This window comes from Neoarius graeffei, chromosome 22 (assembly GCF_027579695.1).
Source record: "Neoarius graeffei isolate fNeoGra1 chromosome 22, fNeoGra1.pri, whole genome shotgun sequence".
NCBI classification, from domain to species: domain Eukaryota; kingdom Metazoa; phylum Chordata; class Actinopteri; order Siluriformes; family Ariidae; genus Neoarius; species Neoarius graeffei.
Window position 1 is genome coordinate 1,359,995 of NC_083590.1, and position 15,618 is coordinate 1,375,612.

The window sequence follows — 15,618 nt, forward strand, 5'->3', positions numbered from 1 at the left end:
ATTTGCTCTCCTATGTATCGAGTTACTTGTGGGTAGGAAATTTAACGTATCGGTATAAATCTAAGCGTATCGGATTTTAACTAAAGCGACTAAGCATATCAGCAGGCAGAGCAAGCGGATCGGGCCCGATACGCTAAAACGCTTTGGGGAAAACCATGTACAGGCACTATTATTGCATGTTTCTATGCTGATGGAAGTTGACCAGAATCCCAGATCTCCATTGTTTAATACTGGTAACTCATATTTCCCTCGAATCCCTCCCATTCTCCTTATCATGTCCCATACCATACTTCCAATAGTTGCACAGTCCTTTCGATACTATTGCAGTTTTCTCTCCAAAAGGTTCATTTTTGTATCCTGATCATTTTCCTTACAGCTGCCTGTGACCTTTTATAATCTGTTAGTGTGTTTTGGGACTGGGATTTTTTTAAATAAGTTTAAATTATTTATTCCTTGGTTTTAGCACTTTACTACATTCATTGTTCCATTATGGTACACTCTTATTGCTTCTAATTCTGTACTTTTAGGTATTGTTTCCTCAGCAGAACTTATTTCATTTACTAATGTATTGTTATATTCATTTATATCCATTTCTTTTACTTTTTCCAGTTTGAGACATCTTATTGTACTGATCATTTGAAAACCTTCCCTGTTTGCATTCTCCATTTTCCACCTGGGAATTCTTTTCATACTTTCACAGCACATCTCTGTTCCAACTTTAGTTAGCACTGGATAACGATCACTTCCTGCTGTAGTTTGTTTAAACACACTCCATGGACTCATTCCTGCTATTGTATGTGATATAAATGTCAGGTCAAGCACTGATTCTGTATTGTTTAAACTATTATATCATGTACCTTCCCCATTATTAATACACAGTAAACAGTGACTATCAGTAAACTCTTCTATAACAGAGCCATTGGTATCTATGTTGTTACTTCACCATAGTGAGTTATTGGAATTGAAATCCCCACACCATATTACATCATTTTGTAGTGGTCCCACAATACTTTCTAAAATACTCTAATTTAACTTCCCACATGGGTTATAATAATTAAGTCATCAAGTTTATTTGTATCGCGCTTTTAACAATAAACATTGTAGCAAAGCAGCTTTACAGAATTTGAATGACTTAAAACATGAGCTAATTTTATCCCTAATCTATCCCCAATGATGAAGCCTGTGGCGACGGTGGCAAGGAAAAACTCCCTCAGACGACATGAGGAAGAAACCTCGAGAGGAACCAGACTCAAAAGGGAACCCATCCTCATTTGGGCAACAACAGACAGCATGACTATAATATTAACAGTTTTAACATGAAGACAGTTTCGTTGATGTTATAAACTCTTCATTGATGGAAACTTGAGTGCAAAACTGTTCATGACAACTGCAGTCCTAAAGTTAGCAAGACAACTGTAGTCCTCAGCCATAAAAGCATTACTGTAAGAGTCCAGAGCGTCTTCCAGGTGTGACTTTCAACTGTCCTCATGGGGCCGTCCTCCACAGGAGCAATGTGATGAGACTCCAACCAGACACAGGGCACCAGGATGGATCAGGCAGGTCCGAGGAGCAGAAGAGGTTCAGCATCTCAATCCCAGGACCGACATGTAACTCAGAGGGACAGATTTTTTTTTTTGGGGGGGGAGAGAAGAGAGAGAGAGAAAGAGAGAGAAAACACAGGTTGTTAGGTATGCCCAATGTCACCTGAATAATTATTGCCCACTTATATGCAGATGATACCCAGTTGTATCTGGCGTTCAAGCCTGGCGATGACACTGATGAACAATCGGCTATAGCTTCAATGGAAGCATGTATTTTGGATATACATAAATGGATGTTGTCTGATAAACTCAAATTGAATACTGATAAAACAGAATTCTTGCTGATTGGTACTCAACCTCAGTTGGAGAAAGTTACTGTCATGAATCTGTGTATTGGAGAATCTATAATTGACCAATCATCTTCTGCTGTAAAGAACTTGGGAGTTTGGTTTGACTCCCACTTGAACATGCATGAACATATCAAAAAAACATGTTGTTCATCGTTTTACCACCTCTACAATATTTGTAGAATTAGAAAGTATTTATCTCGTAATACAACAGAATCGTTAGTTCATGCTTTTATTACAAGTAAATTGGATTATTGCAATAGCTTATTATATGGCCTTCCTGATGTACATATTACTAAATTGCAGACAGTACAAAATCCTGTGGCCAGGCTTGTTGTTGGACTTTCTCGTTTTTGCCATATTACACCTGTATTATTTGATCTACACTGGCTGCCAACTAGGTATCATATTCATTTTAAGATCTTATTGTTAACTTTTAAATGTTTACATGGTCTGGCACCACAATGTCTATCTGAATTAGTCTCTGTTTCTAAGGCTCCTAGATATAATCTACATAATCACAAGGGTACTTTGTTAGTTCCAGCCAGTGGAAAGTGTAAAGTAACATTGGGTGATTGGGCTTTTCAGTCTGCTGCCCCTAAGCTTTGGACTGCACTTCCTATGGAAATTAGAAATGAACAATCTTTAGCTAAGTTTAAATCGTATATTAAGACTTATCTTTTTAAATTAGCTTATGAACGTGATTAGGATTTTTTTATATGGATATATATTTACAAGTTTTTATCCATTTTTGTATGTGTAATTGTTATGGTGAAATTTGATTCGTATTGTTTGTTTTGTTAATCTTAGTCGCATGTGAGCATATCCACATGAAATATGCGCATTATAAATATTAAATTATTATAAATTATTATTATAATTAGGAACAGTGTACATATTGCATTGAATACAAGCAGGGACTCTGGCAAAACTAACTATGACCGCATACCTAAAAGGGGAGAGCCAGAAGGTAACACAGGCATGAGGGAGCCCCAGGACATAAAGCAGCAGCCACTACACCATCAACAAACTCGAGTGAGCAAGCGAGTGGGGACTGACAGCATCCATACATCCCAGTTTACCAAAACACTCTGTCTGAGGACCCTCTAGATCTACACCTTTACCTCATAAACACCATTAACACAAGGCTTGACTAAACAGATATGTTTTCAGCCGAGACTTAAACACTGAGACTGTGTCTGATTCCCGAACACTACTTGGAAGGCTGTTCCATAACTGTGGGGCTTTGTAAGAAAAGGCTCCGCCCCCTGATGTAGCCTTCACTATACGAGGTACCAGCAGATAGCCTGCACCTTTTGATCTAAGTAGGCGTGGCGGGTCATAGAGGAGCAGAAGTTCACTCAGGTACTGTGGTGCGAGACCATTTAGTGCTTTAAAGGTCAATAGTAGTATTTTATAATCAATACGAAATTTGATTGGGAGCCAATGCAGTGTGGATAAGACAGGGGTGATGTGGTCATATTTTCTAGTTCTAGTAAGGACTCTTGCTGCTGCATTTTGAACTAACTGGAGCTTGTTTATGCACTTATTGGAACATCCAGACAGTAAGACATTACAATAATCCAACCTGGAGGTAAAGAAAGCATGAACTAGTTTTTCCGCGTCATGTAGTGACATTAAATTTCTTATCTTAGCAATATTTCTGAGATAAAAGAAAGCTATCCGGGTAATGTTCTCAATGTGAGTTTCGAATGAAAGACTGGGGTCAATAATCACTCCGAGGTCTTTTACTGCTGCACGTGAAGAAACAGAAAGGCCATCCAGAGTTACTGTGGAATCAGAAAACTTACTTCTAGCTGCATGTGGTCGGAGTACAAGTGCTTCAGTCTTGTCAGAGTTAAGCAGAAGGAAGTTAATAAGCATCCAGTGTCTAATGTCCTTAACACATTCCTCAATTTTATTAAGCTGGTGTCTCTCATCAGGTTTTGCAGAGACATACAACTGTGTGTCATCAGCATAACAGTGGAAACTAATACAATGTTTACAAATAATATCACCCAGAGGGAACATATATAAAGAAAAAAGCAGTGGACCCAAGACAGAACCTTGTGGAACACCAAACTTTACCTCAGTGCGTCTAGAAATATCACCATTTATATCAACATACTGATAGCGATCAGTTAAATAAGAGCTGAGCCAGGAGAGGGCCGTTCCCTTAACTCCCACAACATTTTCTAGTCTATCCAGAAGAATGGAATGATCAATGGTGCCAAATGCTGCACTAAGGTCAAGCAACACAAGCAGCGAGACACAGCCCTGATCAGACGCCAACAGTAGGTCGTTTACTACTTTAACCAGAGCTGTCTCTGTGCTATGATGAGGTCTAAATCCTGACTGATACATTTCATGGATGTTATTCCTATGTAAATATGAGCATAACTGCTGTGCCACAGCTTTTTCAAGGATCTTGGAGATAAAGGGGAGGTTTGATATTGGCCGATAATTGGACAGCTGACAGGGATCAAGGTCAGGTTTTTTTAATCAGGGGTTTGATAACTGCTAGTTTAAAGGATTTGGGTACATAGCCAATCGTAAGAGAAGAATTTATTATTTTTAGAAGCGGTTCAATTACTTCAGGTATTATCTGTTTGAATAGACATGTAGGTAAGGGATCTAGTACACAAGTTGAGGCTCTTGATGGCGAGATTAATGAAAGTAATTCAGTTTCTCTTAGGAGAGTAAAACATTCTAATTGCTGATCTGATACAGTTATATTGTTAACTACAGGGTCACTTACATTGTCTGACCTTAATTTTTTGTCGGATATTCTCAATTTTGTCATTAAAAACATTCATGAAGTCGTTGCTACTACATACTACTATCAGTTCATTAAAAACACCACTAGATGTTATATGCATACAGGAAACATGGCTCAAACCAGGTCTAAACTTTAATATTAAAGGATCTCATAGCATACACAAAGATAGGGTCAATGGAAATGGTGGAGGATGTGCAACATTTATCAAACAAGGAATGAAATACAGACAGCTAATGACAGTGCAAGAGTTAGAAATAGTAGTGACTGAAGTATGGAATAGAGAAGGAAGTATGAAAATTATAAACTTCTATAACCCATGTAAACAGTTAGAGAAAGGAAAATTAGAATCAATTTTGGAGCATTGGAGAGGGAAAGTAGTCTGGTGTGGAAATTTTGATGCACACAGCACAATATGGGGGAACCAAGAAGGCCCAAATGGAGGCATAATAGAAGAAATAATGGATGAAAAGGAATTGATGTATTTAAATGATGGTTCAAGCACAAGGGTGAATGTGGTGAGAGGAATAGAATCAGCAATCGATATCATACTGGTTTCACAATTGCTGGCTGGAAAAAGTAGATGGAAGGTACGGAAAGGAAGTACTCTAGGAAGTGATCATTACCCAATATCTGTTAATATAGGAATAGAATATGATATAAAATGGGATGAAAGAGAAGGAAGATGGAAATTTGAGGAAGCTGATTGGAGAAAGTTTGAAGGGTTATGTGAGGAGAAATTGAATGTTGTAAATATAAATCAACCAGTTAATGACTTAAATTCTGAAATCAGTGGAATTATAATCAGAGCAGCAAAAAAGTCTATCCCAAAAAGAAGTGGTAATAGAAAGAAAAAGTTAGTTGCATGGTGGACACAAGAATGCACAAAGGCAATACAAAGTCGAAATAAGGCTTTCAAAGTTTTGGAAAAAAAAAAACCACTGAGTTTTCAAAATTTGATTGACTACAAGAGAAAGCAGGCAGTCATGAGGAGTATAATAAAGTGGACTAAAAGGGAGTATTGGAGTAAATATTGTTAGATAGAGTATGGGGTATGATTAAAAGAATGTCTGGGAATAGGAAAGAGTATGGGTATCCGATAATGAAAGATGGTAGAGATATAATCATAGACAATAAGAACAGAGCAGAAATATTAGCAAGGACCTTTGTTAAAGTACATACAGTAGTGCTTGAAAGTTTGTGAACCTTTTAGAATTTTCTATATTTCTGCATAAATATGACCTAAAACATCATCAGATTTTCACACAAGTCCTAAAAGTAGATAAAGAGAAGCCAGTTAAACAAGTCAGACAAAAATATTATACTTGGTCATTTATTTATTGAGGAAAATGATCCAATATTACATATCTGTGAGTGGCAAAAGTATGTGAACCTCTAGGATTAGCAGTTCATTAGAAGGTGAAATTAGAGTCAGGTGTTTTCAATCAATGGGATGACAATCAGGTGTGAGTGGGCACCCTGTTTTATTTAAAGAACAGGGATCTATCAAAGTCTGATCTTCACAACACATGTTTGTGGAAGTGTATCATGGCACGGACAAAGGAGATTTCTGAGGACCTCAGAAAAAGCGTTGTTGATGCTCATCAGGCTGGAAAAGGTTACAAAACCATCTCTAAAGAGTTTGGACTCCACCAATCCACAGTCAGACAGATTGTGTACAAATGGAGGAAATTCAAGACCATTGTTACTCTCCCCAGGAGTGGTCGACCAACAAAGATCACTCCAAGAGCAAGGTGTGTAATAGTTGGCGAGGTCACAAAGGACCCCAGGGTAACTTCTAAGCAACTGAAGGCCTTTCTCACATTAGCTAATGTTAATGTCCATGAGTCCACCATCAGGAGAACACTGAACAACAATGGTGTGCATGGCAGGGTTGCAAGGAGAAAGCCACTGCTCTCCAAAAAGAACATTGCTGCTCGTCTGCAGTTTGCTAAAGATCACGTGGACAAGCCAGAAGGCTATTAGAAAAATGTTTTGTGGCTGGATGAGACCAAAATTGAACTTTTTGGTTTAAATGAGAAGCGTTATGTTTGGAGAAAGGAAAACACTGCATTCCAGCATAAGAACCTTATCCCATCTGTGAAACATGGTGGTGGTAGTATCATGGTTTGGGTCTGTTTTGCTGCATCTGGGCCAGGACGGCTTGTCATCATTGTTGGAACAATGAATTCTGAATTATACCAGTGAATTCTAAAGGAAAATGTCAGGACATCTGTCCATGAACTGAATCTCAAGAGAAGGTGGGTCATGCAGCAAGATAACGACCCTAAGCACACAAGTCGTTCTACCAAAGAATGGTTAAAGAAGAATAAAGTTAATGTTTTGGAATGGCCAAGTCAAAGTCCTGACCTTAATCCAAAGGAAATGTTGTGGAAGGACCTGAAGCGAGCAGTTCATGTGAGGAAACCCACCAACATCCCAGAGTTGAAGCTGTTCTGTACGGAGGAACGGGCTAAAATTCCTCCAAGCCGGTGTGCAGGACTGATCAACAGTTACCGCAAACGTTTAGTTGCAGTTATTGCTGCACAAGGGGGTCACACCAGATACTGAAAGCAAAGGTTCACATACTTTTGCCACTCACAGATAATATGATAATATAAAATGAGCAAGTATAATATTTTTGTCTCATTTGTTTAAGTGGGTTCTCTTTATCTACTTTTAGGACTTGTGTGAAAATCTGATGTTTTAGGTCAAATTTATGCAGAAATATAGAAAATTCTAAAGGGTTCACAAACTTTCAAGCACCACTGTATGTCTAGGTGGGGTTGGGGTTGTTCTGTCTCATGTAAAACTAGAAAAGCACTCGGAGAGCGCAGACCTCCGCCAAGCAGCTCATCTCGCAATGATAAAGAATCCTTTAAAAAAATCCTGGATCCCGAAGGTGATCCGGATCACTGACAAAATTTAATGGATTGTTACTTGTGCCCAGTCACACCTCTGGAAAAAACTTCAGAGCAATCCGTTCATAACTTTTTCCGTAATGTTGCTAAAAGACAAACCAACAAACAAACCAACGCTACCGAAAACATAACCTCCTTGGCGGAGGTAAACATGGTGGGATGGTGAAATAAAATGGACTTTTGATGATCGCCTTGATTATTTTCCTGTAACAGCATATACCCAAATTTTATTCCTCTTTTACCACACTAATTTAACAACAATTCTGATTTATTCAAGAATGGTACATTATAATTCTTATCCATGTATAATTACAATTAGTGTTGTGGAACATTTGTGAAGTTAGTTCCTGTGGTCACTGATGTTATAGCAGATATAAACACTGCTGTAAACATATACGGTAAGCTCTCTCTTGAAGTTAAAACAAAAAACCTCACAGCTTCATGTTACTGAGAAACTGTAAAGAAGTATAAACTCCTCTGTCCTGAAGATGGAGGAAAGCTTAGTTCCAGCTTAACCTCTGACTGTTACAAAGCGCTGACACTGGAGACTCCTTCCAGAAATGATACACACAGACACACACCTCCTTCACACAGACACACACATCCTTCACACAGACACACACCTCCTTCACGCAGACACACACCTCCTTCACGCAGACACACACCTCCTTCACGCAGACACACACCTCCTTCACGCAGACACACACCTCCTTCACGCAGACACACACCTCCTTCACGCAGACACACACCTCTGGCACACAGATGGTAATAAACACTTTTTTCCACTGATAAGGAACATGAGGACACTCCTGATGATTGATGACGCAGGACGTCCTAAATGGACTCCTCTGTACCAGAACCCGTGCCTTTCCTGTGACGAGTCCTCCTGCTGCTGCTGCCGCCCCTAAACAACACCCGCGTAACCATGCCCACCTGTCTGCAGACATTTCACTCAACAGGAATCCAAAGGCCACAGAGAAAAATAGAATGAAAAGCAACTCATTTGTCTGCAAAATGAGCCACCATTTTCCTTTTCTTTCATTGTAAATTAATTTCCACTCTCTCTCCTGTAGCTCTTGCTCTACGCTGCTAATTTCCATCTCTCCTTCAGCTCTGTTCTTATCTGCTCTTTCAGCCCCTGCTCCTGCCTTTTCCAGTTCTTCCTCCAGTTCTTTCCTTACACGCATCTCTGTCTCCCTTTTTACTCTCTCTAAATCCCTTTGGTGTTTTTTTCTAGCGCTCTCTAAACTCATTTCTCTCTGTTCTTCAGCTCTCCTCCGTGCCTCCTGCAGCATCTCCAGCACGTAGACGCCGTTTTCATTACCAGACACCATTCTGTCTATCATATCCAGGAGATAATAAACCTGCTCTCTGTCTGCTGGAGCTTCATTGTTTAAAACAGTAAATCTCCCGCCACAGAGAGTCACTAAATTCATCAAGGACTCGTTCTGTGAGATTAAGGTGCCCAGATCTACACGATGCAGCTGAAGCTCATCTCCATGTGTGAACACAACTATTGTGTATCTCAACACTTCCTCTCCATAGGTCTGTTTAAACCGTGACACCGTTTCTGCCTCCTGCTTTGTAAATGTGGTGGGATTTAACACATAGAGAAACGCATGAACTCCTGGAGAAGATAACATCACACTCCTGTCTATCTCACTGACAAGATCTTCTTCATGTGTTGAATGGAAAAAATCTGGAGTGTCTACAACAGTCACTGTGCAGCCTTCAATCACAGCACTCTCCTTCTGACATCGTCTGGTAACTGATGAAGATCCAGAAGTGCTCGTGAAGCTGGTCCTGCCGAGGATGGTGTTTCCCACAGCACTTTTTCCAACACCGGTTTTTCCAATTAAGGTGATCTGAACTTTGCTGAGATGAGACATGACTGCAGTCTGTGAAAATGGACAACAAGGTTTCTCATGAGGGGGAATTCAGGTACAAAACTTAGGCTACATCCACACGACAATGACAACGAGATTTTTTTTTTAGCGGGTAAAAAAAATATCGCGTCCACATGGGCAACGGATCAGTAAAATATCAGGTACATATGGCAACGCAACGCTTGCTTAAAACGATGCAGTACACATGCCACACCTCTACGTGCACTGTAAGACGGCCTCATCGGAGACACCAGAACACTAGAAGAAGAAGGACGCATGCGCATAAACTCCTTCTTCTGTTGTTGTTACGAATGATGCGTGCGAGAGTGCTGCTTGTTCTAGTCATATGGTTGTGACGTCATCGTAAACAAATTCGTTCTACTCATCCAGACGACTTCGCAACGGCGCCGTTGCCAGATTTTTCCACTCTGGAACCCGTTCTCAAAAAATATCGTTTTGGGGCACCCAAAACGCCGGTGCCATGTGGACGCCAGGCCGAAACGATAAAAAATTTTATCGGATTCACCTGAATCCGTTGCCGTGTGGACAGGGCCTTAGAAACAGTGTGCTGATTTGCATATTCAATGAGATAAGAGGAGTTCCAACAACTGTAGTTAAGTGGGCAGGGCTAGAAAAGCTGCTAAATTATTAGTGGTCATTAGACTGATGGAACGAGAACACATTACAGAGAATGTTTTAGCGTAACGCTTTGTAATGCATTAGTCATCCTATAAAACAACAACAAAACAAACAAAATATTCTAGATTTCCAAAAGCTGAAGTGTGAAAAGAAAAACCTTTAAATTCCAGACTGCTGGATTTTCCAGATCTGCACTCCAGCCCTGGTTTATTACGAGTGAAATAAACACGACACGCTGACCTTCAGAGAGAGATTACAGAGGCGTTGCATTATAGATACACACTCAGTGTCCACTTTAATAGGAACAGCTGAAGAGCCTCAGTTAATGCTCCGTGTTCTCCTTCTTCATTCTGAGGCTTGACGTGAACATCAGCTGAAACCTGTGATCTGTATCTGAATGAGTGTGTGCACTGTGCTTCTACCACACCACAACTAACGTAGTGTATGCCATTCAGTGCAGTGAGGAATGCACGGACTCGTATATTGGGGAAACTAAACAACCGTTCCACAGGCGTATGGCTCAACACAGGAGAGCCAGTTCCTCAGGCCAGGACTCTGCTGTCTACCTTCATCTTAACAACAAAGGACACTCATTTCAGGATTGCAATGTACGCATTTTAGCCAGAGAGGATCGTTGGTATGAGCGAGGAGTTAAAGAAGCCATTTTTTTTTACTTCTTTTTATTGGGGCATCTTCTGGTACAAAACAAAAACATCAATTTCTTCCATTTATAAATAATTACATATGTGTTTGAATACACAAAAACTCGCATTCACACACGTATATGCACATAAAGCACTGGGTGTTATATCCAAAAATATAAATATGCTTAAACACATTTCCCTATTTATAAACATTATCAAAAAAAAAAATAAAATTAACAAACAAACAAGCAATAAATAAATAAAAGTTGGTATAATGGTCAACACTTAGCATCTACAACGTTTGTAATGTACTAGGCTGGTTTTCAGGTAGGTTCAGTACAGTATTATTGAAATAATTTATAAATGGTTGCCATACAGAGAAGAATTTGCCTGTATTCCCCCTGAGTGAAAATTTTATTTTTTCTAACTGGAGGTGTTGCATGACGTCTTTTAACAATGCAGCATGGGATGGAGGTATTGTTCGTTTCCAATTAAGTAAAATCACCCTTCTGGCTAACAAAGTTACATATGCAACCATATTGTTTTGATTGCTTGTCAACATTAAATCAGGGGCTGTAACCCCAAAAAGGGCTAATATTGGGTCAGGGTCAATGGGTCTCTTCAGAATAGCAGAAAGGGCTTGAAAGATTTTAAACCACTAATTACTGATGTTGGGGCAATTCCAGAACATGTGAGCCAGTGATGCTGGCGATTGCCCACAATGATCACAAGCTGAATCAACTGTTGAGAACATTTTTGTGAGCTTTAATTTAGAAAGATGCAGTCTGTGCAGTATCTTAAATTGCAACAATCCGTGCCGGATGCATATTGAAGAAGAATGAACTTGCCCAATTGCCCTCTCCCATTGCTCTTCGGTGATATCTACTTTTAGGTCTTCCTGCCATGCCACTCTTAGGTGTTCTAGTGTGGTTGTGTGCCCAAATTGGGCAAGTTTAGCATGTATTCTAATGAAGGGGTTTGTTTAAAACAATGATTCCATTGGTGAGCTGGGTGGTTCTTGGGGAAAAGATGGAAAGTTTTTCTTCACAAAGCTGCATACTTGCAGGTATTTGAAAAAGTGAGAGTGGGGCAGGTTAAATTTGCTTTGCAACTTTTGGAATGTGGGAAAAAGTTTATCAATGAATACGTCCCTAAAAGAGTGTATACCTTTATTGTGCCAGAAATGAAATGCTGAATCTGCAAAGGAGGGGGTAAATGAGTGATTAGTAACCAGTGGGCCCTGGATCGAGCATTCCTGCCATCCAAAATGTCTCCTAATCTGGGACCAGATCTTAAGCAAATGTGAAACTACCGGATTCATTAACCGATATGGGCAGGGTGCAGGTTGAGCAGTAAGTATCATTGCAGATAGAGAGGAAGGGAAGCAGCTATGACTCTCAAGGTTTGACCAGTCAGACCACCCCTCTTGGAGGCAGAAAGAGAGGGCTCTTATGTTACATGACCAATAGTAGCACTGAAAATGGGGCAATCCCATACCCCCCTGTGATTTAGTTCGTTGTAAGAACAGTCTCTTAATTCTGGGAATTCTTTTGTTCCAAATGAAATGGGTTGTGATTTTGTCCAATCTCTTGAAAAAGGATTTGGTAATATAAAATGGGATACATTGGAAAAGAAATATAAGTTTTGGTAAAATGTTCATTTTTACAATGTTAATTCGGCCAACCAGAGAGATATGGAGGTTTGCCCACCATTCATAATCCTGCTCTATGTGATTATATAATTCCAGAAAATTGTGTTTAAACAATTCATTAAATGTTTTAGTAATTGTGATTCCTAAATATTTGAATTGATTTGAAACTGTAAACAGGAGGGAGCTAAATGTTTGTTGTCGGGCAATAGAGTTGATGGGGAATAAAATGCTTTTTGAGTGATTAATTTTATAACCGGATATCTTCCCAAATTTATCCAGGATTGATAAAATGGCTGGCATTGATTTTGAAGGATTTGAGATATATAACAGAAGGTCGTCTGCATATAATGAAACTTTGTGTTCAGTCCCTCCCCTAATAATCCCGTCATAAGAGTGTGTGGTGCATAGAGAGATCACAAGTGGTTCAATAGCCAGCGCAAATAAAAGCGGGGACAGGGGACAACCTTGTCTGGCGGAAAGATTAAGCGGAAAATATAAGCGGAGCTCCAGCGGAGCACCATACCTAAGAAAAAATGGTAAACCCATTGAGTCGATTTTTTGTGGTTTGTCCGTGTACGTGTACCACCAGTCATACACACCGTCTAGTGGCCAGTGTTGGTAATTACCAGTCACGCACACCACCTAGTGGCCAGTGTTAGTAATTACCAGTCACGCACACCGCCTAGTGGTCAGTGTTAGTAATTACCAGTCATACACACCGCCTAGTGGCCAGTGTTAGTAATTACCAGTCATACACACCGCCTAGTGGTCAGTGTTAGTAATTACCAGTCATGCACACCGCCTAGTGGTCAGTGTTAGTAATTACCAGTCATACACACCGCCTAGTGGTCAGTGTTAGTAATTACCAGTCACACACAGCGCCTAGTGGCCAGTGTTAGTAATTACCAGTCACACACACCGCCTAGTGACCAGTGTTAGTAATTACCAGTCATACACACCGCCTAGTGGCCAGTGTTAGTAATTACCAGTCATACACACCGCCTAGTGGCCAGTCTTAGTAATTACCAGTCATACACACTGCCTAGTGGCCAGTGTTAGTAATTACCAGTCATACACACCGCCTAGTGGCCAGTGTTAGTAATTACCAGTCATACACACCGCCTAGTGGCCAGTCTTAAGGGGTGTTCACACGGCAACTTTTACTCCGGTGTAGCACCGGGGCTGCCCCGGTAGAGCGTTCACACGGTACAAAGTTATACCGGTGTAGCCCCTGAAAGCTGCTTAAACTGGTGCAAATCTAACCCTGCTCGGGAGGTGGTTTAAGAAATTTACTCCGGAGTAAATGCTAGTTTGCGGGGCAGCACCGATATAAAATGGGACGTCTGAATGCTACAGGGGTAGACTCGCTACGCGTGAGGAGAGTTGATTACATACGGGCATTGCATAATTTGCATCCTGGTATTTTGCGCTTAAATGGCGAATAACAACAACGACACGTGTGAGATAAGAAACGAGCACAGAGGAATGAACTGGGGTGACGATGAAACGTCAGCACTGATAACTATTTGGGCTGATGGGGCCATCCAAGCCCAACTAGAAGGATCCCGGCGAAATAAAGCGGTATTCCAAAAAATAGGTGAGAAAATAAGGGCAGAAGGATTCAACCGCACCGGCGATCAGTGCCGCCAAAAAATTAAAAGTCTAAAGCAAGATTATAAAAAAGTGACCGATAATAACAACAAATCTGGTAGGGGGAGGAAAACATGCAAATTTTATGATCGACTACATGATATCCTCGGGCACCGTCCAGCCAGTGTACCGCATCACCTCGTTGGCCTTGGCGCTTCCACCTCGCCGTCCCCTGGCCCGAGCATGCTGCCAGAGCCACAGAGTCCGACCCCGGTCAATAGTGACGAGGGGACCAGCAACATGGACGATGCCCCGGCGTGCGCCCCCGCTCCCAGTGCGAGTGCAGCATCGGTAGACGATATAAGCGCCAATGAAGAAGGTGAGGACAGCGGTCATGATGAAGAAAGCAGTGGTGATAGCAGCCTGGGGAATAGGTGTACTTCAACCCCAAAACCAACCAAAAGAAGGAAAACAAAAGCTGATCAATTCAAAAAATATATGAAGGAAACATTCGAAATGTTTGCGGAGAGCCAGAAAGCAAATATGAAGGTACACACACAATATATATATATATATATATATATATATATATATATATTTTTTTTTTTTTTTTTTAAATGATTTATCATTTATGATATTTTATAAAAGTAGTTCTTAAAATAAGTTTATTATTATTTCAGCTCTTCATTGATAATGAAAATAAAAAGATGGCTCTAGAACAAGAGATGGAAATGAAGAGATGGAGGGAAGAAATGGCATGGGAGGAACAGAAAAGGAAAGAGGAGAGAGAGGCAGAAGAGAAGAGACGAAGGGAAGAGAGGGAAGCGGATGACCGGAGGAGGAGAGAAGATCGGGAACACCAGATTCGCATGATGTCCATGCTTCTACAACTGCAAAACCCTGGCAGTCGTGCTGGTACCAGTGCAGGTGGCTACGAGCAGTCACCGAATCATCCAATCACGAGTGCATTGGATATTTTAGACCCTCCCGTGTACCAAGATATGTAGACCCTGTTGCCATAATATAATATAATGTGTGTGTGTGCCAAATTTGTATTTTCTTTTGTAATTTTCATGTAGAAATTCGGTTCAAAGGTTATGCTATTAGTGTGTAATGTTTACATGAATAGTATCTGAAAGTGCTAAAATGTAATATAGTTATTTTACAGTTCACAAAGTTTTGAAGATTTTTGTGCCAAATTCAAGTGCCAAGTTATAAGCATTTTCTTATCATATTTTTCAAGTTATAGCATGTTTGAAGTTTTAAGGATAAAAACATAAAAATATGCCATTGTCTGAAAATAATAAAAATATATATTTAAAATGGCAGTATTTTTTCGAGATTTTCAAATCAATGATGTGTTCGTATTTGAAAGTGATAAAATGTAATCATTTTAGAATTCATAGTATATGAATGTGTAGATGTTTTGAAGATTTCTGTGCCAAATTAAATTTTGTATTCGAGTGCCAGATCACAAGTATTTATATATATATATATATATATATATATATATATATATATATATATATATATATATATATATATATAAACTTTAACACACGCACACGTGTGTGTGGAAAAGTTTATAAAGTTTATATTATATATATATATATATATATATAT

At 39.8% G+C, this 15,618-nt stretch overlaps 1 protein-coding gene across 1 annotated transcript in view; it reads right to left on the bottom strand.

Moving 5' to 3' along the window:
• Window positions 1-9,484, bottom strand: part of LOC132871047 (GTPase IMAP family member 9-like) — a 43,921-nt gene extending 34,437 nt beyond the window's left edge. The window contains exon 1 of the mRNA XM_060905201.1: window positions 8,519-9,484. Within this exon, the coding sequence (XP_060761184.1) occupies window positions 8,519-9,474 (956 nt within the window). The 5' untranslated portion in view covers window positions 9,475-9,484. The remainder of the gene's footprint in view (window positions 1-8,518) is intronic.
• Window positions 9,485-15,618: the final 6,134 nt, after the last annotated feature.